At 44.7% G+C, this 20,981-nt stretch overlaps 1 protein-coding gene across 1 annotated transcript in view; it reads right to left on the bottom strand.

Moving 5' to 3' along the window:
* LOC124606439 (paired box protein Pax-6-like) overlaps nt 1-20,981 on the bottom strand; it is a 294,475-nt gene that overhangs the window by 12,142 nt on the left and 261,352 nt on the right. The window contains exons 5-6 of the mRNA XM_047138420.1: nt 13,490-13,843; nt 1,683-1,894 (exon numbers count right to left, since the gene is read on the bottom strand). Of these exons, the coding sequence (XP_046994376.1) occupies nt 1,683-1,894; nt 13,490-13,843 (566 nt within the window). The remainder of the gene's footprint in view (nt 1-1,682; nt 1,895-13,489; nt 13,844-20,981) is intronic.

The raw sequence follows: 20,981 nt of genomic DNA, 5'->3' as shown, positions 1-20,981 counted from the left end.
CCGGAAATCCGTGCGTTAGACAGCACGGCTAACTGGGCGGGCCAACCAGTGGTAAGTGTCGGCTTTAAGGAACACCTTGTAAGTCGTACAGGACCAGTTCCGTACCCAAACATAACGCCTCACCGTTTTTCCATGGAGGGATGCCAAGAGTGTGGTGTACATTACTCGAATTGCCACCAGAGCTAGTTGCCAAATCAATGTTGTATTTTACGACTTGAAACGGAATCCTGCCGTTCTCGACACTGCTACGAAAATATACAGCGTGTGAAGTGCTTTAGCGCAAACAGTTGAAAACCTGTTCCATATTTATTTGAACATGCCGTTAATAAGATGCAGACTGATTGTAATTCTTTTTATTTATTCTCAGAAACCTATGGAAGTCTTATTCGAAATCCATAAACTGTGGAATAGCAAGCGTACGTTCCTTAACAAGAAATCATGCAAGTGTGTGATCTTCGGTTCATACACTTTCGTCTGTGAATTGCTGAAACAGTCTGTAGGTATTTTCATTTAGTATGTTTCTTTTGTGATAGGTATGGTTTCACCTTATATAATGACTTTGTTACATACCGGGTGATCAAAAAGAAAGTATAAATTTGAAAACTGAATAAATCACGGAATGATGTAGATAGAGAGATACAAATTGACACAAATGCTTGGAATGACATGGGGTTTTATTAGAACCAAAAAAATACAAACGTTCAAAAAATGTCCGACAGATGGTGCTTCATCTGATCAGAATAGCAACAATTAGTATAACAAAGTAAGACAAAGCAAAGATGATGTTCTTTACAGGAAATGCTCAATATGTCCACCATAATTCCTCAACAATAGCTGTAGTCGAGGAATAATGTTGTGAACAGCACTGTAAAGCATGTCCAGGGTTATGGTGAGGCATTGGCTTTGGATGTTGTCTTCCAGCATCCCTAGAGATGTCGGTCGATCACGATACACTTGCGACTACAGGTAACCCCAAAGCCAATAATCGCACGGACTGAGGTCTGGGGACCTGGGAGGCCAAGGATGATGAAAGTGGCGGCTGAGCACACGATCATCACCAAACGACGCGCGCAAGAGATCTTTCACGCGTCTAGAAATACGGGTTTTTTTTGGTTCTAATTAACCCCATGTCGTTCCCAGCATGTGTGTCCATTTTTACCTCTCTATCTACATTATTCCGTGGTTCATTAAGTTTTCAAATTTATACTGACATTTTGATCACCCGGTACATTAATGGATTTTGTAGGTTGATTGATTGATGGAGGGAGTGGACCAAACAGCGAGGTCATCGGCCCCATCGGATTGGAGAAGGACGCGGAAGGAAGCTTGTCGTGACCCTTCAAAAGAACCACTCCGGCGTTTGCCTGAAGCGATTTAGGGAAATCACGGAAAACCCAAATCAGAATTGTTGGATGCGGGTTTGAACCGTCGTCCACCCGAATGAGAGACCAGTGTTTACGTGCGCCACGTTGCTAGGTATTTTGTCGGCCTCGTGTACAACTCTCGGTCACAAGCCGGGAACAAGACTGTCTATGAAGTGTTTGTGTGTGGAAGGGGTGGGGGTGGGGGAGTGGATGTATGCGTGTGTGTGTTTTTTTCTGTGTGAGTGTGCATATGTGAATGGATTTCTTATTTCTGGGATTTTGGTTAGTTGGGGAGGAAATGTCAGACGGAGGCCTCACCTGCACTCTGGCTTCCGACAGGCTGGTCTTAGAGGCTAGGCGCTCCCGCGTGCTGACGCAGGGGTAGTGGCTCTTCTCGAACTCTTTCTCCAGCTCCTCCAGCTGGTCGGGGCTGAACGTGGTCCTGTTGCGCCGGAACTTGGGCTGGTCGGAACCATCCAGGCTGCTCGAGTCGTCCTTGCAGACTCCTCCGCTGGCGCTGCCGTCGACATCTGCCAACACCAACAACGTCGTCAGCCTTCTGTCTAGAGCAGCTGATACGCATTGAAATCTTGAACGGGCTGGATGCAGCAACTGTAGAATGGCATCTCCGTGATGATAAAGTGAAATACAGCCAATCAGTTATAGGACTGAAAGGTTCATTCAAAGCCCTTGACCAAGGTTTGATGTCTTTGAAAATGTCTTCTTTAGAAGGATCAGTGAGTAAACAGTATATTTTGGAGGTAAGTTAAAATTATACAATGTAGGCTTTCACGGTCGGCGTTGTCTTCAGTTGAAACTTCCGGGCTGAGAGGCCGTGGTCGATGTATAAAATTTCCACCTGACGTTTCGTCTTCATCTGCGGGAGACATCTTCTGAGGTCGTCCGGCTACGAAGATGCCTCCCGCAGATGGAGACGAAATGTCAGGTGGAAATTTTATACATCGACCACGCCCTCTCAGTCCGGAAGTTTCAACCTAAGTTAAAATTGTTGCCATAAGCCACCAATAAACGATGAAATTACCCTTCATAACAGTAAAACCGCACAAATCATGCTGATCGCCACTGGATATGGCTACAGTTTTAACATACCTCACAACATTATGCAGCCAGTGTGACCATCGATCCTTCTGAAGAAAAGGTTTTTAAAGGCATCGAAACCTAGATCAAGGGGTCTGCATATACCTTCCATTTCAGCAATTGATTGGCTGTATAGCAATTCGTCCTCACGGTGACACACATTACCTAGCATCATACGCGAAGCCCTCAAATAATTCTCAGCAGACAAAGCTTTTTTGCATTGTTGGTACAGCTTTTGGTCTTTTTTGCATTGTTACTAGGACTTTTGGTCCTTTCTGGCATTGTTAGTGGTGCTTTTGGTCTTTTTTTGCATTGTTAGTAGGGCTTTTGGTCTTTTTTTTAGTTATACATGGTGTCTCTCCTAAGAGTCGAAGAGTTGTCAAGCACATTTTCCCTGCTGTTTCTGCAGATATTTGCAATTTCGTTTTTGCAACGTGTAACTGGAGTCAACCCAAACAAATGCTGCTCGTCACATCTTCCATGCGACGCCCAGCGTTTGTGAAGAGCGTCGGATTGTTTCCCAATACAAACAAAATTGTTTTTACAGTAGAACTTTACGAGTCCATTCGACAGAACAATCCAAAACAGTCTAGTGCGATATTCGTTTTATCAATATGTATTAAGAACAACAGAATAAAAGGAAGAATGACCAATATTCCCGCAGTGACAGCTCTGCCCTGGCCCGCACCGATTGCTACCGCCACGAAATAATTGCTCCAGTACTGGTTATTCACAGTATTCTGTTGTCTCTTTCAATACACGTCGATAAAAAGAATGGCGTACTAGACTAATTTGGGACCGCTCCGTTTATGGAGACATAAATTTCGATTTAGAGATCATTTTGTTTGTAATGGGAAACAAATCGACGCTTTCCTTCAACGCTAGGCACCGTACGAAAGACATGATTAGCGGGATTTGTTTGGGCTGTCTGCAGCTGCACAATGCAAAAACGAAATTGCAGATATCTGCCGAAAAAGCAGAGAAAATGTGCCTCAGGACCCATAGGAGAGAGACTGGAATATCTAATCCAGTCTCACATGATAGAGTAATTACTATTATTTGTCTTAATTTGTGTTGATGACCACTGGGTACAAAAACCGCCATTTCAAATTTACAGAGTTGCTTTTAACGAATTGTTAAGTAATTTGAAACACACTTAAATAAGTACAGTGGTCAAAGACACTCTGCGTTTTAGGTTAACAAATTAGTCTGTAATCAAGCAAACCTCACAAGACAAACACTTGCGCGCAGTCTCTCTCTCTCTCTCTCTCTCTCTGTCTCTGTCTCTCTCTCTCTCTCTCGCGCGCGCGCGCAAAAATTAACTGATTAACTGGTTATATCGTAATGCCATATTTTAAAAAGGGTTACACGAGCAGTTTAAATGTTTATATGAACTGTTGCCAAGAGTATCAACACTTCGATCTAGATCACCCCCTTGGGTGAAGTTACAACCCAATTTAATGGAAGTTTAATCGAAAAGTTTACAGTTCAGATGCCAAAGGCTGTGCCGCAGTGCTAACACCGGCTCCCGTCAAATCACCGAAGTTAAGCGCTGTCGGGCTGGGCTAGCACTTGGGTGGGAGACCATCCGGTCCGCCGAGCGCTGTTGGCAAGAGGGATGCGCTCAGCCATTGTGAGGCAAACTGAGGAGCTACTTGATTGAGACGTAGCGGCTCCGGTATCGGAAACTGACATACGGCCGGGAGAGCGGTGTGCTTACCACATGCCCCTCCATATACGCATCCAGTGACGCCTCTGAGCTGAGGATAACACGGCGGCCGGTCAGTACCGTTGGGCCTTCGTGGCTTGTTCGGGAGGAGTTTAGTTTTTTACAGTTCAGATACGTTCCTGTTAACTAAGATGATATTTAATATTGGAGTTAATAACGCGTCGTAAGCACATATATGGTCAGGGATGTCATAAAGCATGTTTAGACCTGCCGTCCCACACGAAGACCATTAAGCAAGAGCGGTGCATTGTCAGAAGAGAATACGTTATCCGGGATTTTATGAGTCACAGTTTTCGCTGCAGTTCGGATAACAAGTGCATCACAGTGCGCGATTCAAGTAGCGCAGGGACTGGAAACGTACTCCAAAGTTAAAGTATGTGGGACAGTACGGTTCTTGAGGGCTAAACATGTAAATTGCAAACAGGTTCATCATGAAACTCTGGCGGTATGTGGACCAGATGCAGTGTCGCGTCTAGCCCTGGTGAAATGGTGTCAATTTGACAAAAGGAGTATTGAACTGGGTGATACCGATCGGGAAGTCCAGAACTTCCATCAAGTGAATTCCATCTTTTCGTAAAGCTGAAATTACTTACGGATGAAAGAGATTTTCCACGGTGAGGAAGGTCTCATTGCGGTTCTCGATTGGTTCTGCGACCAAGGTGAGGATTGTTGTCGAGAAACTGATCAACAGGTAGAACGTTACGATCATTCTTTACAGAAATTCGATGACTATGTTACAAACACCGTCGAATCTTTGTCATTTTAACTCGCAGTGCAGCATTCTAGGAAAGTTACTTGGCAAAATGTTCAATTGTGTGTGAGATCTTATGGGACTTAACTGCTAAGGTCATCAGTCCCTAAGCTTACACAACTTAACCTAAATTATCCTGGACAAACACACACACCCATGCCCGAGGGAGGACTCGAACCTCCGCCGGGACCAACCGCACAGTCCATGAGTGCAGCGCCTAAGACCGCTCAGCTAATCCCGCGCGGCAGTTACTTGGTCTTCCTTAATAATTTATAACCGATTTTCCGAAATCCCCTTGTACGAGGTAGCATCGGAAAGTAAAGCACATTTTTTTTTCCTTCCTTAATATTGCAGCTGGAATGTTGAAATTTCAGAACAATATGGTTTACAGTTTGCACTACAGAGGATATTTTGTTTTCGTGTACATCTGCAGCGAGTAAATCCAGAGCTACGAAACAAACATGGCCCCCATGAAATGTTGTCAACTTGTGAAGAGCAGCACCGAAGTGTAGTTCGATATTTGTTTGCCGATGGGCATACCAGTAAGCCGAGTGAAATTCACAGGGACATGCGTGGCGTATATGAGGACGACTGTAAGGACCGTACCAGTGTCTCCAGGTGGTGTGCATTCTTCCAGCTGGGCCGTGTTTATCTCAGTGATTCGCCCCGTTCCAAATGGCAGGTAACAGCTGCGATCCCGGAAAATGTCGGAGCCAATAAGGCAGCAATTTTGAATTACCAGCGTGTGCAACTGCGAACGTTATCGCAGCAGTTAAACATTTCCTATGGTGCAGTATACGATACTGATCATGACACGCTGAAATTTCATAAATTCATATTGTTATGAGTGTCTAACTCATAAGAAAATAGTTAGATACATGACAGACACTTCCACGTGCGTTTCACGAGAACACATTAGTCTACGTAGATGGTACTAAAATTGACTACACATTATCAGACAGTACGGTCCGCTCTCTAAGCCATACCCAAGCTACTGAAGTCAGAGCGCTCACTATTAACTTAACGCCACTTAAAGTCACGTCTGTAGCCATTTATCATAAGATAATACTTAAGTGTCTGGTTGTAGCCCTGTTATGGTAATCAGCTTTAATATCAAAATGGTACAATTCCGGGCATCAGTACCTTATTAAAACTTTATCTGCTAAGCAGGGCTGAGAAATATCCAAGTTTAAAGGTAGGTGGGTAAAATTGGGATATTACCGATTCATTCCGTTATTGAGATTTTTTTTGTACTTGCGATTAAATAGTTCAGTTTTAATTCCTAAGATTTATTCGTTCAAAGCACTAACCCATCCTTACTACTTCTTTAATAGTCCCCCATTTTTTTCCCTTGCAGCACTGCGTCCATTGCTGCATATATGTGTTTGTTTGATCAAAATTAAGTAATAATTTAGGAGAGAAAAGACCCAAGAAATTAGTGAAGAGCTAAAATTTCTGCATTTTCCTGTAAGTATAAATGTTATTTGATTGTGTTTTTATATTCCAAGAGAAATTAAAACACAATATTATTATTTAAAGTCTTGTGGCAGTAAATATTTGCCTTCAGTACTCTTTAATTTGTATAAGGCTAACTACATAACACTTTAAATGTTAATTAAGCTCCCATAATTAAATACAGTTGGCTTTATTGGCGGTTTTTAATGCATTTTTTGTCAGGTTAAATGACAACACTGGTCTCCTCTTCAACGCCTAGAAGACTGTAATAAGAATTGACAATTTTGAACTCAGTAATCGCCGACCGCTGCTACTTCTATTTTTGCGCAAGTCTTGTAAATGCCTAACAGCCACGTACAGGCAGTACAAACTTTTTCAGCCGTTCTGGTAGCCATTCAGCGTCCATTACGTAAAGAGCCGAGCAGTTCGTGACGCGGGTAATCTGCGCCGCATTCATCGGCTGACTACGCATGCGACGTGGCAGGCCACCGATTGTGTAAACACGCCGTTTCCATTTCGAATTTCCTGTGGCCAGCTCTCGCCTCGAGGGCGCGGGACAAAGGAGCCTCGCGGACCGAAGTGAGCGGCGGGCAGACTAAGTGCGCAATTAGCGCCGCCATTGTGGCGGACGGAAGGCACCAAGCGCATGCGCCGACTGTGGGCCACGAGCGTCATATCGCGGCCTCAGCACACCAGTGGGTAGCGCGTGCGTGCATTGTCCGCCGCACGCCTGCACGCCTAATTGCGAATCACGGTCCACCTCTATGAGGTCTCTGGTTCATGGATGGACACTCGTGTTTCTGACATTACTCCACAGGTTTTTGAGCATTGTCATTGTCAGTTCCAGAACGAATCACTATATAACAGTGTTAGTAGATGAAAAATCCCTACCACAGCCGAACTGAGTATCCAGTCTCGATATTTGGTTTTAGAGGACAAGTACACTACTGGCCATTAAAATTGCTACACCACGAAGATGACGTGCTACAGACGCGAAATTTAACGGACAAGAAGAAGATGCTGTGAGATGCAAATGATTAGCTTGTCAGAGCATTCACACAAGGTTGGCGCCGGTGGCGACCCCGACAACGTGCTGACACGAGGAAAGTTTCCAACCGATTTCTCATTCACAAACAGCAGATGATCGGCGTTGCCTGGTGAAACGTTGTTGTGATGCCTCGTGTAAGGAGGAGAAAGGTCGGATTGTAGCCTATCGCGATTGCGGTTTATCGTATCGCGACATTGCTGCTCGCGTTGGTCGAGATCTAATGACTGTTAGCAGAATATGGAATCGGTGGGTTCAGAATGGTAACGCCGTGCTGGATCCCAACGGCCTCGTATCACTAGCAGTCGAGATGACAGGCATCTTATCCGCATGGCTGTAACGCATCGTGCAGCCACGTCTCGATCCCTGAGTCAACAGATGGGGACGTTTGCCAGACAGTAACCATCTGCACGAACAGTTCGACGACGTCTGCAGCAGCATGGACTATCAGCTCGGAGACCATGGCTGCGGTACCCTTGACGCTGCATCACAGACAGGAGCGCCTGCGATGGTGTACTCAACGACGAACCTGGGTGCACGAATGGCAAAACGTCATTTTTTCGGATGACTCCATGTTCTGTTTACAGCATCGTGGTGGTCGCATCCGTGTTTGGCGACATCGCGGTGAATGTACATTGGAAGCGTGTATTCTTCATTGCCATACTGGCGTATCACCCGGCGTGATGGTATGGGGTGCCATTGGTTACACGTCTCGGTCACCTCTTGTTCGCATTGACGACACTTTGAACAGTGGACGTTACATTTGAGATGTGTACGACCCGTGGCTCTACCCTTCATTCGATCCCTGTGAATCCCTGCATTTCAGCAGGATAATGCACGACCGCATGTAGCATGTCCTGTACGGACCTTTCTGGATACAGAAAATGTTCGACTGCTGCCCTGGCCAGCACATTCATCAGATCTCTCACCAATTGAAAATGACTGGTCAATGGTGGCCGAGCAACTGTCTCGTCACAATACGCCAGTCTTGATGAACTGTGGTATCGTGTTGAAGTTGCATGGGCAGCTGTTCAAAAATGGTTCAAATGGCTATGAGCATTATGGGACTTAACATCTATGTTCGTCAGTCCCCTAGAACTTAGAACTACTTAAACCTAACTAATCTATGGACATCATACAACACCCAGTCATCACGAGGCAGAGAAAATCCCTGACCCCGCCGGGAATCGAACCCAGTAACCCGGGCGTGGGAAGCGAGAACGCTGCCGCACGACCACGAGCTGCGGACTGGGCAGCTGTACCTTACACGTCATCCAAGCTCTGTTTGACTCAATGCCCAGGCGTATCAAGGCCGTTATTACTGCCAGGGGTGGTTGTTCTGGGTACTCATTTCTCAGGATCTATGTACCCAAACTAAGTGAAAATGTAATCACATGTCAGTTCTAGTATAATATATTTGTCCAATAAATACCTGTTTATCATCTGCATTTCTTCTTGGTGTAGCGATTTTAATGGCCTGTAGTGTATGTTGGTACCTATATTAGTACAGTATGTTAGTATAGTTAAAATTGTCAACTGGCGCCATTTGCAAGTTGGCTACTTAACAGCCTCGAAGGATAACTAAAATTCGAGCCATTTTTTCACAAAATGTGCGTTCTCTGCTATTGCGTTTCCGGTAACTTGCTGCAAGTCGGTAGACTTGTTCCAAGTGCTAAATCATGGAGAATATGTTTCAAACATTCATTACTGTGGTATCGCGTATCGGTACCATCTCATGGGCATCAAAGTTGGCAACAGAATTGCAAGTTTCTATCAGACGCCATAGGCAGTCGTGTGTGAACTGGCGGGACCCAATGGTACATACTCGCTGAGCGACGCCATCAGCGTTTCCGTAGCACGAATGCCCTCTGCCGGCGTGGTATAGGACGGCCAGTGGGAGCCATCTGGCCCCCTCGCACTTGGAGTCTCTTCGCTACGTGGCGCTACAAATACATTGCATAGTCGCAGCTCCAACACCATCGTTTCTCCTTAGTTCAGAGAGCCTCATCCTTGTTGACATTGAGAACTGGACTCTGCTTCTTGCTGCATTATTTTCAATGAATCCTCAGACGCTTGGAGAAATATAATTTAAGTAAATCCTCTGTTTACTGTGTTAACATGTTCGCTAATTTCTGCTCCTATTCAACCTTCCTACGACAAAAGTAGCCACATCAATCTATAACTCGCCCCTCCTTACCGTTCTATTCGAAGTGGCACACAACAATTACCGGTTTGTGCATGGTCTTTATTCGAAGCACTTCTTCCCTCTGGAGTTCAAAGTGCCGTGCATGAAGGTCTCCCCCATTTAGTTGATGCACAGTCAGTGTGGTACGTAAAGTGCATGTGGGATTAAGTTGTTTGTCTAAAAACAACCTCTTTGTAGTGTAAGGAAGTAATTTGGGTTTCAGAAATAGTAAGAAATGGAGAAGTGAGCGGATATAAAAACGTGTGTCTGGAAAATGTTATGAAAAACCATTTCTTTCCGAACAATGGTAGGGAGGTCATCAGTAAACAATAGAACATTTGATGCCAAGAATGGAGTTGTGAAAGAACCAGAAGCCAATACTGTAAGATTTTTTCTTTAATTTAATTTTGTTATTCCCCTGTAAAACACTTAAAAGACATGAGAAATGGATTTTGTTATATGCAGCTCTGTTAATTGAAACATGAGTGCTTTATTTCTGTACTTGTATTATAACAAATAAAACGTACTGTCTTAGTACTAAGCGGTATACCCCTGGTTCCCATACAATTTAACTTCCACATACAAAACAGCTTCACGTTTCTAATTAATTTACACATGAGATAATGTGTTATATATTTGATGACGTGCATGCAAAAGAGAAAAAGTTTCTTTGAGGTATGAATTGGAAGTCGCTAAATATCATTCTCAAATACTGCATGAATATAGCCTGGTAATTTGTGCGCCGTGACCTATGCTGACTCAAGACATCTACATATAGCGTATCTCTGTAAGAGCTTGCGAAAATTTAACAGGACATATAGCATGCTTCACTGAACAATTTGAGGTAGGGAACCTGGGGTCGGAGAAGTCAGCTTAAGGAGATAATAGGAATAAAATCAGATTATTATGTACTTCTTTATTTACATTAGTTACTGTTAACTGCAAATACTATCATCGACATAATGAACGTACCATTTGTACCGTATCTTACAAAATGTGCTGAAACTGACGGCTATCAGCCTCAATGCAAGCATGACATCAGCGAACAAGATTCTGACGCACACTGGCCAATATCCACGATGTGTTTCGAATCACATCATAGGCAGCTACAATTCTGACAGCTAATTCCATATTTGTATCCATTGGGGTACTCCTCCATCATACTGTACTGTACGTCTCTACATAGCACTGACTAATGAATGGGTCTGTCGTTGATTCATAGCATGTTCTGTCATGGGACAGTGTATCTGTAAATACGATGCAACAGAGTCACCTTATGGACAAGTAAAGCGAACAAAACCCGCATCATGAATTCCCAATAGTGCCACCCGGGGTAGCCTCGCGGTCTACGGCGTTTTGTCACGGTTCGCGCGGCTTTCCCTGTCGGGTCGGAGGTTCGAGTTCTCCCTCGGGCATGGGAGTGTGTGTTATCCTTAGTGGAAGTTCCATTAGGTAGTGTGTAAGGTTATGGACCGATGACCTCAGCAGTTTCGTCCCATAAGAACTTACCACGAATTTCCAAATTTTCCTAATAATCAGGTTCGTCCTCCTTGTTACGTTGCAGAAAATAAAGAACGTACATGTAAGTAAACAGCACAGTACGTGTAAACTTGTATACATGTTAGTTGTTAATAAGCTGGAAAACAGTTATCCTAGACAGAGCGGTAGACAAGTGCACTTCCATATCTCCTTAAGTGGGCTGCTCCGACACCAGGTTCCCTACCCGAAATTGTTCAGTGGAACATTCTCTATGTTCTGTTACACTTTTGCACGCTCTTACGAAAACACCCTGTATATACAGTTTCTAACTGTAATAATTGTCTATCTCGTGGTCGTGCGGTAGCGTTCTCGCTTCCCACGCCCGGGTTCCCGGGTTCGATTCCCGGCGGGGTCAGGGATTTTCTCTGCCTCGTGATGGCTGGGTGTTGTGTGCTGCCCTTAGGTTAGTTAGGTTTAAGTAGTTCTAAGTTCTAGGGGACTTATGACCACAGCAGTTGAGTCCCATAGTGCTCAGAGCCATTTGAACCATTTTTTTGTAATAATTGTCTTATTGTGTTAAACCTATGACTTACGATTATTCTTGTTAATGAGTAGATTATCGTAGCGTTTTAAATTTTTACATTTGTTCAGTTATTGCACTACTGGCCACTAAAATTGCATCACCACGAAGATGACGTGCTACAGACGCGAAACTTAACCGACAGGAAGAAGATGCTATGATATGCAAGTGATTAGCTTTTCAGAGCATTCACACAAGGTTGGCACCGGTGACGACACCTACAACGTGCTGACATGAGGAAAGTTTCCAACCGATTCCTCATATACAAATAGCAGTTGACCGGCGTTGCCTGGTGAAACGTTGTTGTGATGCCTCGTGTAAGGAGGAGAAAGGTCGGATTGTAGCCTATCGCGATTGCCGTTTATCGTATCGCAACATTGCTGCTCGCGTTGGTCGAGATCCAATGACTGTTAGCAGAATATGGAATCGGTGGGTTCAGAAGGGTAACGCCGTGCTGGATCCCAACGGCCTCGTATCACTAGCTGCCGAGACGACAGGCATCTTATCCGCATGGCTGTAACGCATCGTGCAGCCACGTCTCGATCCCTGAGTCAACAGATGGGGACGTTTCCAAGACAACAACCATCTGCACGAACAGTTCGACGACGTTTGCAGCAGCATGGACTATCAGCTCGGAGACCATGGCTGCGGTAACCTTGACGCTGCATCACAGACAGGAGCGCCTGCGATGGTGTACTCAACGACGAACCTGGGTGCACGAATGGCAAAACGTCATTTTTTCGGATGACTCCATGTTCTGCTTACAGCATCGTTGTGGTCGCATCCGTGTTTGGCGACATCGCGGTGAACGCACATTGGAAGCGTGTATTTGTCATCGCCATACTGGCGTATCACCCGGCGTGATGATAAGGGGTGCCATTGGCTACACGTCTCGGTCACCTCTTATTCGCATTGATGGCACTATGAAAAGTGGACGTTACATTTCAGATGTGTTGCGACCCGTTACTCTACGCTTCATTCGATCCCTGCGAAACCCTACATTTCAGCAGGATAATGCACGACCGCATTTTGCAAGTGCTATACAGGCCTTTCTGGATACAGAAAATGTTCGACTGCTGTCCTGGCCAGCAGATTCTCCATATCTCTCACCAATTGAAAACGTCTGGTCAATGGTGGCCGAGCAACTGGCTCGTGACAATACGCCACTCACTACTCTTGATGAAGTGTGGTATCGTGTTGAAGCTGCACGGGCAGCTGTACCTTTACACGCCATCCGAGCTCTGTTTGACTCAATGCCCAGGCGTATCAAGGCCGTTGTTACGGCCAAATGTGGTTGTTCTGGGTACTGATTTCTCAGGATCTATGGACCCAAATCGCGTGAAAATGTAACCATATGTCAGTTCTAGTATAATATATTTGTCCAATGAATACCCGTTCATCATCTGCGTTTCTTCTTGGCCAGTAGTGTATATGAAATGGAAACAAATTTTTGTTGCCCCTGGAAGTAGATAGATAGCGGTGGCATTGGTCCAGATTACGTCCCTTAGCACTTACATCGCACTCCTCTTGCCATGTGTGCAAAGGCCAACTTTTGAGGGGACATGTCGACTGTATCGGTACATGGGTTATTGTGTGTACCTTATCTTGTGTCCCCATCTCTAACCAACACCTTGCAGCTCTCTATTTGCTCGTGATAGCTATCTGGTATATTCCGTGCACCACACGTAGTGCATCCACAGAGGTAAACAAGTGACACGGTAGCGACTTATAGTATGGGATGGTAGAGGGGAATTGGGAAGAGAGGGCTGTGATTTGTGATTCGCAGGTCAAGCGGCGACGCACCTATGAGGCGCGGCACGATGAGGTCGGCGGCGTCGTGGGGGGCCGCGGCCTGCCCCGGCGTCTGTGGCTGAGCGCCGGGCGGCTGGCCGTGGTGCGCCTGCGCGGCTGCGGCAGCGGCGGCGGCGGCGGCCGACAGGCCCAGCCCCAACGGCGCGGCGGCCCACAGCTGCGGCCCCCAGGGGAAGGCGTAGCCCGCGGGAGAGTGGCCGCTGGCCGCAGCCGCCGCCGCCGCCCCCGGGTACAGCCCGTAGCCCGCGGCGCGCGCGAACTCGGCGGCCGCGCGCTCGGCCGCGCGGTTGCGCAGGATGCGGTTGATGCTGCTCACGCTGGGCGCCGTCGCGTTGGTGCACACTCCTGCAACAAGGCGAACGCTTCAGCGCCGCTATTCGCTCGGAGGCTGTAGCGCTACTAACACATACAGGGGACGGTGTTGCGATTGACATCAAACGAAGCGCTTCGTATGTGCTCGCTTGTGACGTTGTGAGTTTATACAACGTTGCGAATTGAAGACATACGTGACGTCCGAAAGAAACACAGACAAGCTTTATGGACTGGTTCCTTACACCAAAACAATAAAAAAAGTCCACTAAACATGGGCTCTAAAGTGCATACCTTAAGACCTAAGAGCACCTGCTCAGTAGAAATGTGATTCACACTAGCTAAGACGAATAAGGGCTCAAAGTATGCATTTCAGGACCCATGTTTAATGATATTTTTTCCTTGTTTTGGTGTAAGGAAGCTGTCCCTTGTCAGTGTTCTTTTGGGACACCCCGTATAAATAACAGTGAATGCTGTCGCTAGATGAACATGCGTGGATATTTAATGTGTGCTTGCCTGTATTGAAGAATGTACCATAAGAATTCGTGACAGTGTTAAAGGCATAGCAGTGCGTCTGATTCATGTGTTGAAAGTGGGGGTAATGGTTTCAGTACAGTACACTTCGTTGTTGTTGCGGTCTTCAGTCCAGAGACTGGTTTGATGCAGCTCTCCATGCTACTCTATCCTGTGCAAGCTTCTTCATCTCCCAATACCTACTGCAACCTACATCCTTCTGAATCTGTTTGGTGTATTCATCTCTTGGTCTCCCTCTACGATTTTTACCCTCCACGCTGCCCTCCAATACTAAATTGGTGATTCCTTGATACCTCAGAATATGTCCGACCAACCGATCCCTTCTTCTGGTCAAGTTGTGCCACAAATTCCTCTTCACCCCAGTTCTATTCAATGCCTCCTCATCAGTTATGTGATCTACCCATGTAATCTTCAGCATTCTTCTGTAGCACCGCATTTCGAAAGCTTCTATTCTCTGCTTGTCCAAACTACTTATCGTCCACGTTTCACTTCCATGCACGGCTACAATCCATACAAATACTTTCAGAAACGACTTCCTGACACTCAAATCTATACTCGATATTAAAAAGTTTCTCTTCTTCAGAAACGCTTTCCTTTCCATTGCGTCTACATTTTATGTCCTCTCTACTTCGACCATCATCAGTTATTTTCCTCCAGAAAAATAGCAAAACTCCTTTACTACTTTAAGTGTCTCATTTCCTAATCTAATTCCCTCAGCATCACCCGATTTGATTCGACTACATTCCATTATCCTAGTTTTGTTTTTGTTGATGTTCATCTTATACCCTCCTTTCAAGACACTGTCCATTCCGTTCAACTGCTCTTTCTAGTCCTTTGCTGTCTCTCGAACCTCAAAGTTTTTATTTCTTCTCCATGGATTTTAATACCTACTCCGAACTTTTCTTTTGTTTCCTTTACTGCTTGCTCAATATACAGATTGAATAGCATCGGGGAGAGGCTACAACCCTGTCTCACTCCCTTCCCAACCACTGCTTCCCTTTCATGCCCCTAGACTCTTATAACTGCCATCTGGTTTCTGTACAAATTGTAAATAGCCTTTCGCTTCCTCTATTTCACCCCTGCCACCTTCAGAATTTGAAAGAGAGTATTCCAGTCAACATTGTCAAAAGCTTGCTCCAAGTCTACAAATGCCAGAAACGTAGGTTTGCCTTTCCTTAATCTTCCTTCTAAGATAAGTCATAGGGTCAGTATTGCCTCACGTGTTCCAACATTTCTACGGAATCCAAACTGATCTTCCCCGAGGTTGGCTTCTACCAGTTTTTCCATTCGTCTGTAAATAATTCGTGTTAGTATTTTGCAGCCCTGGCTTATTAAACTGATAGTTCGGTAATTTTCACACCTGCTGTCTTTGGGATTGGAATTATTATATTCTTCTTGAAGTCTGAGGGTATTTCGCCTATCTCATACATCTTGCTCACCAGGTGGTATAGTTTTGTCAGGGCTGGCTCTCCCAAGGCCGTCAGTAGTTCTAACGGAATGTTGTCTACTTCCGGGGCCTTGTTGCGACTTAGGGCCAGGCTCCTACAAACACAATTCAGTTAAGAAATTTGAAAAAAGTGTTGTAATGGGACGTCCTCTTCTAGCATTACTTTTCCTCAACAGTAGTTGTCGATACCAGTATTATTTTTCGAATTTTGGTCAGGTCAGTATTATCTCAGTTGCTTTTCTGAAAAGCTTCATATAATTTTATACACAGTATGTTATATTTCAAGCTAAAATTTATGAAAAGGAATTACTTTACAAAATATTTTAGTTTCGTTGTTACAATCGATAAGTAATGGTTCGATGTACAGTTAAAATTATTTTTTTTAGAAACATTTGAAATTACAAATTATGTACACACTTAAAATATGTATTATTGACTACGAAACCCTGTACTGTTTACTATGTTTATTTCTGGATTCATTTATGAAATAACAATCGAAATTAATAATGTAACGAAAACTAGTAGGAATTCATTTGTTGAGAAAATTGTAAACCCTTTGAAATATTGTTATTTCCTTAGAGTGTGAGAGCCGTAAGCTTGCCTCTGATGTGATCGGATGTATTCTGTATAATAGGAGCGAACAATGTAATTTGCGCTTTGTTAATGTGAAAAATCAAAATACTGTGTGGTATACTAAAATGTGAGAAAGTCAGTGGAAAACATATTTACGTAAAAAATTCTGCAACAACAATCTTCCAGTTTATTTAGATGAAACCAACGGTGATGACCTGATGTTTGATTTTTAGCTTCAAGAATCAGATGCCTAGACAAGAAGAACTGGAGCCACCTGAATATGACTGACTTGAAACTGTATTGTAATCTTCTCTCCTCTCAAATCTCCGTAAAAGACTTTGCTTATCAATTACTTGCACTAGGCATTGTTTAATGTGGATGGTAGATGGAAGAAGGAAGCAGGGGGCAGATTACAAAGTACAATGAGAAAAATAAACCAATGGAAAATCTGATTATTGGAGAAATTGTGGAAGAAATTACGGTACGCTGCTCTATAGGTAACTAAATTACACACACGAAGTAAGAGAGATTTGAAAGCAAATTAATGTACACGGGAAACACTTACTTAACCAAACAAATACACAGATATTTATTATTACATAACTGACGAAAACGTCCGGAACACTGCAAATGTGCAGAGGAAAATTGTACCATAGTGAGACATTCTGTGAGGAACAAGAAAGAATATTATCCAACAGTATGTCATATGAGAAGTTGAAAGAAAAAAAAAAAAACGAGCTTATCATTGTGTTCATAGTGTGAGCATTAGCATACATCGTCTGATGAAAAATATCCGAACACTCCAATGTATTGCGGAACTAACCAACCACACGTCACGAGAGGTGAGCTCGCCAATATAAAAGGAAACAGGGAGTAGTATATCGTCTCTATATTAAACTTAACTGAACTCCGCCCGAGCAGGCCTCGGACGGCTCACCGGTACCGACCAGCCGCCATGTCATCCTCTGTCGACAGGCGTCACTGGATGCGGATATGGATGGGCATGTGGTCAGCACACCGCTGTGCCGGTCGTTGTAAGTTTTCCTGACCGGAGCTGTTACTTCTCGATCAGGTAGATTCTCAACTGGCCTCACATGGGCTGAGTACACCTAGCTCGCAAACAGCGCTCTGGGGCACCGGACAGTACCCATCCAAGTGGTAGCCAAGGCCGAAGGCACTTAATTTCGGTGTTCTGACGGGGACTGGGGTTATCAGTGCCTCAAGGCCTTGACAGTATTGATTGTATATAGGGTGTATGACAAAGGACTTTGAAAACTCATATCGATTTAGCCATTTAACCTACAGACATGACTTTGGTACCGTTTTTAGCAAAATACATCTTTTTTTTACCATATGTCTAAACAGGTTAAAAGAGATTTCCAGTGGATATTTGTCGTATATCCGATCTGAAGTCGGTTTGTTGCCAAACTCGCAGTATGAGACGTGTGCCTCGTTCAGTTGCGATGTAGATTCTACCTCTGAGCTCTGGTAGAGAAGCTGGTAACGGTGGAAGAACACGGTACCTTTGATGGTTTCAAAAAATAAAAAACGTCACCAGGTGTCAGGGCCGGTGAACATGGGGCCATGGAACTGACTCACCGCTGTGGGCGAGCGGTTGTAAGCGCTATAGTCCGGAACCGCGCTGCTGCTACGGTCGCAGGTTCGAATCCTGCCTCGGGCATGGATGTGTGTGTTGTCCGTAAGTTAGTTAGGTTTGAGTAGTTCTAAGTCTAGGGGACTGATGACCTCAGATGTTAAGTCCCATAGTGCTTAGAGAAAATATATACACTACTGACCATTAAAATTGCTACACCAAGAATAAATGCAGATGATGAACAGTTATTCATTGGACAAATATGCTATACTAGAACTGACATGTGATTACATTTTCACGCAATTTGACACCAGTCACTGAGACACCAGTACCCAGAACAACCAGCTCTGGCCGTAATAACGGCCTTCATACGCCTTGGGCATTGAGTCAAACTGAGCTTGGTTGGCGTGTACAGGCACAGCTGCCCATGCAGCTTCAACACGATACCACAGTTCATCAAAGGTAGTGACTGGCGTATTGCGACGAGCGAGTTGCTCGGCCACCATTGACCAGACGTTTTCAATTGGTGAGAGATCTGGAGAATTTGCTGGCCAGGGCAGCAGTCGAACACTTTTTGTATCCAGAAAGGCCTGTACAGGACCTGTAACATGCGGTCGTGCATTATCCTGCTGAAATGTAGGGTGTTGCAGTGATCGAATGAAGGGTAGAGCCACGGGTCGTAACATATCTGAAATGTAACGTCCACTGTTCAAAGTGCCGTCAATGCGAAGAAGGGGTGACCGAGACGTGTAACCAATGGCACCCCTTACCATCATGCCGGGTGATACGCCAGTATGGCGATGACGAATACACACTTCCAATGTGCGTTCACCGTTATGTCGCCAAACACCGATGCGATCATCATGATGATGTAAACAGAACCTTGATTCATCCGAAAAAATGACGTTTTGCCATTTGTGCATCCAGGTTTGTCGTTGAGTACACCATCGCAGGCTCTCCTGTCTGTGATGCAGCGTCAATGGTAAGCGCAGCCATGGTCTCCGAGCTGATAGTCCATGCTACTGCAGACGTCGGCGAACTGTTCGTGCAGATGGTTGTTGTCTTGCAAACCACCCCATCTGTTGACTCAGGGATCGAGACGTGGCTGCACGGTCCGTTACAGCCATGCGGATAAGATGCCTGTCATCTCGACTGCTAGTGATACGAGGCCGTTGGGATCCAGCACGGCGTTCCGTATTACCCTCCTGAACCCACCGACTCCATATTCTGCTAACAGTCATCGGATCTCGACCAACGCGAGCAGCAATGTTGCGATACGATAAACCGCAATCGCGATAGGCTACAATCCGACCTTTCTCCTCCTTACACGAGGCATCACAACAACGTTTCACCAGGCAACGCCGGTCAACTGCTGTTTGTGTATGTGAAATCGGTTGGAAACTTTCCTATCAGCACGTTGTAAGTGTCGCCACCGGTGCCAACTTTGTGTGAATGCTCTGAAAAGCAAATCATTTGCATATCACAGCATCTTCTTCCTGTCGGTTAAATTTCGCCTCTGTAGCACGTCATCTTCGTGGTGTAGCAGTTTTAATGGTTAATGGCCAGTAGTATATATATATATATATATATATATATATATATATATATATATATATATATACTTGCTCACCTCGACGTATTCACTCAAGCGGAAAAAGCGGAAACCGGACATTTAGGAAATCCGCGACGTCCTACCAAACAGTCAGAACTTGATCTATTTTCCTTCAAAATGGCACGAAGACAAAGTCGACAAGTCGTATGAATAAGTTTGTACGAATGTTCAAAGTTGTAAATTCCTTTTTAGTAAACGCTATGCAGAAGAAGTAACAGCAGAATTGGTCAGTAGGGACAGATCAGTGCCTTTGAACGTGGACTTATCGTTGTACATTACGTGACTAACATTTCAATGCTACCAAATCTGCGTAGTCCACTGTTGGTGGTGTGATGGTAAAGTGGAAGCACGAAGTGGTAACCACGGGTAAATCAAGACCAGGAGGACCTCATGTACTGGCGGACGCGAACTGGCGAGCATTATCGAGGATTCTTATAAAAGATGTCATGAAATAATCTGAAGTAATGGTTTGTAGACAACAACACTCCTGGAATCGAATGGTCTGGCCTGAGTCCCAACTTGAAACCAATGGAGCACCTTTGAAACGAGATGGAACGTCAACCTCCCGCCAGATGGTAGCGTACAACATCACTAACACCTCAGGTTTCATCTCTTGAGGAAGACTGGACTGCCGTTCCTCCACAGACCTCCATGCGCCTCACTTAATGTGTCCCAAGCACAGTTGAAACCGTCCTAAAAGCGAATGGTGGATACACCCCACAATAATACCCACTAATAGGTGTCCGGATGCTTTTGATCACATGGTGTGTAATCGAGGGATAGCGCAAAACGACTCCTCAAGAGTGTCAGATAGATCCATGAGAAATCGCATTGACTGTATCAGTCTCTTTGATACGCGACTTTTTAAGTACTGTAGTGCTTCTCGCATAAAAATCCGACTACAATTATTTTAAAAAATTTGACGACGCCTTTCAGATTACTGATTTTTCGTGTTCTTATTTCTTTTTGATCATGCACTGTAAACGTTTAACACAGGAGAAACCACTTTACCATAAATCGCTATTGAACTACCGAGTACTGTGACTGTCACGTCTGCGTGCTTCAGAAACAAAGGTGGAATGTTGACAGGTGGCATAGAGCGTGCGAGTGAATTTCAAATTGCGTCCAGAGGTATGGTTATGTGAAACTGCATATACAGGGTGATTCAAAAAGAATACCACAACTTTAGGAATTTAAAACTCTGCAACTACAAAAGGCAGAGCTAAGCACTATCTGTCGGCGAATTAAGGGAGCTATAAAGTTTCATTTTGTTGTACATTTGTTCGCTTCAGGCGCTGTTGACTAGGCGTCAGCGTCAGTTGATGGTAAGATGGCGACCGCTCAACAGAAAGCTTTTTGTGTTATTGAGTACGGCAGAAGTGAGTCGACGACAGTTGTTCAGCGTGCATTTCGA

Source organism: Schistocerca americana, chromosome 3, assembly GCF_021461395.2.
Source record: "Schistocerca americana isolate TAMUIC-IGC-003095 chromosome 3, iqSchAmer2.1, whole genome shotgun sequence".
Taxonomy (NCBI): domain Eukaryota; kingdom Metazoa; phylum Arthropoda; class Insecta; order Orthoptera; family Acrididae; genus Schistocerca; species Schistocerca americana.
Note: the sequence above shows the minus strand (reverse complement) of the source record. Positions and strands in the feature narration are given on the sequence as shown.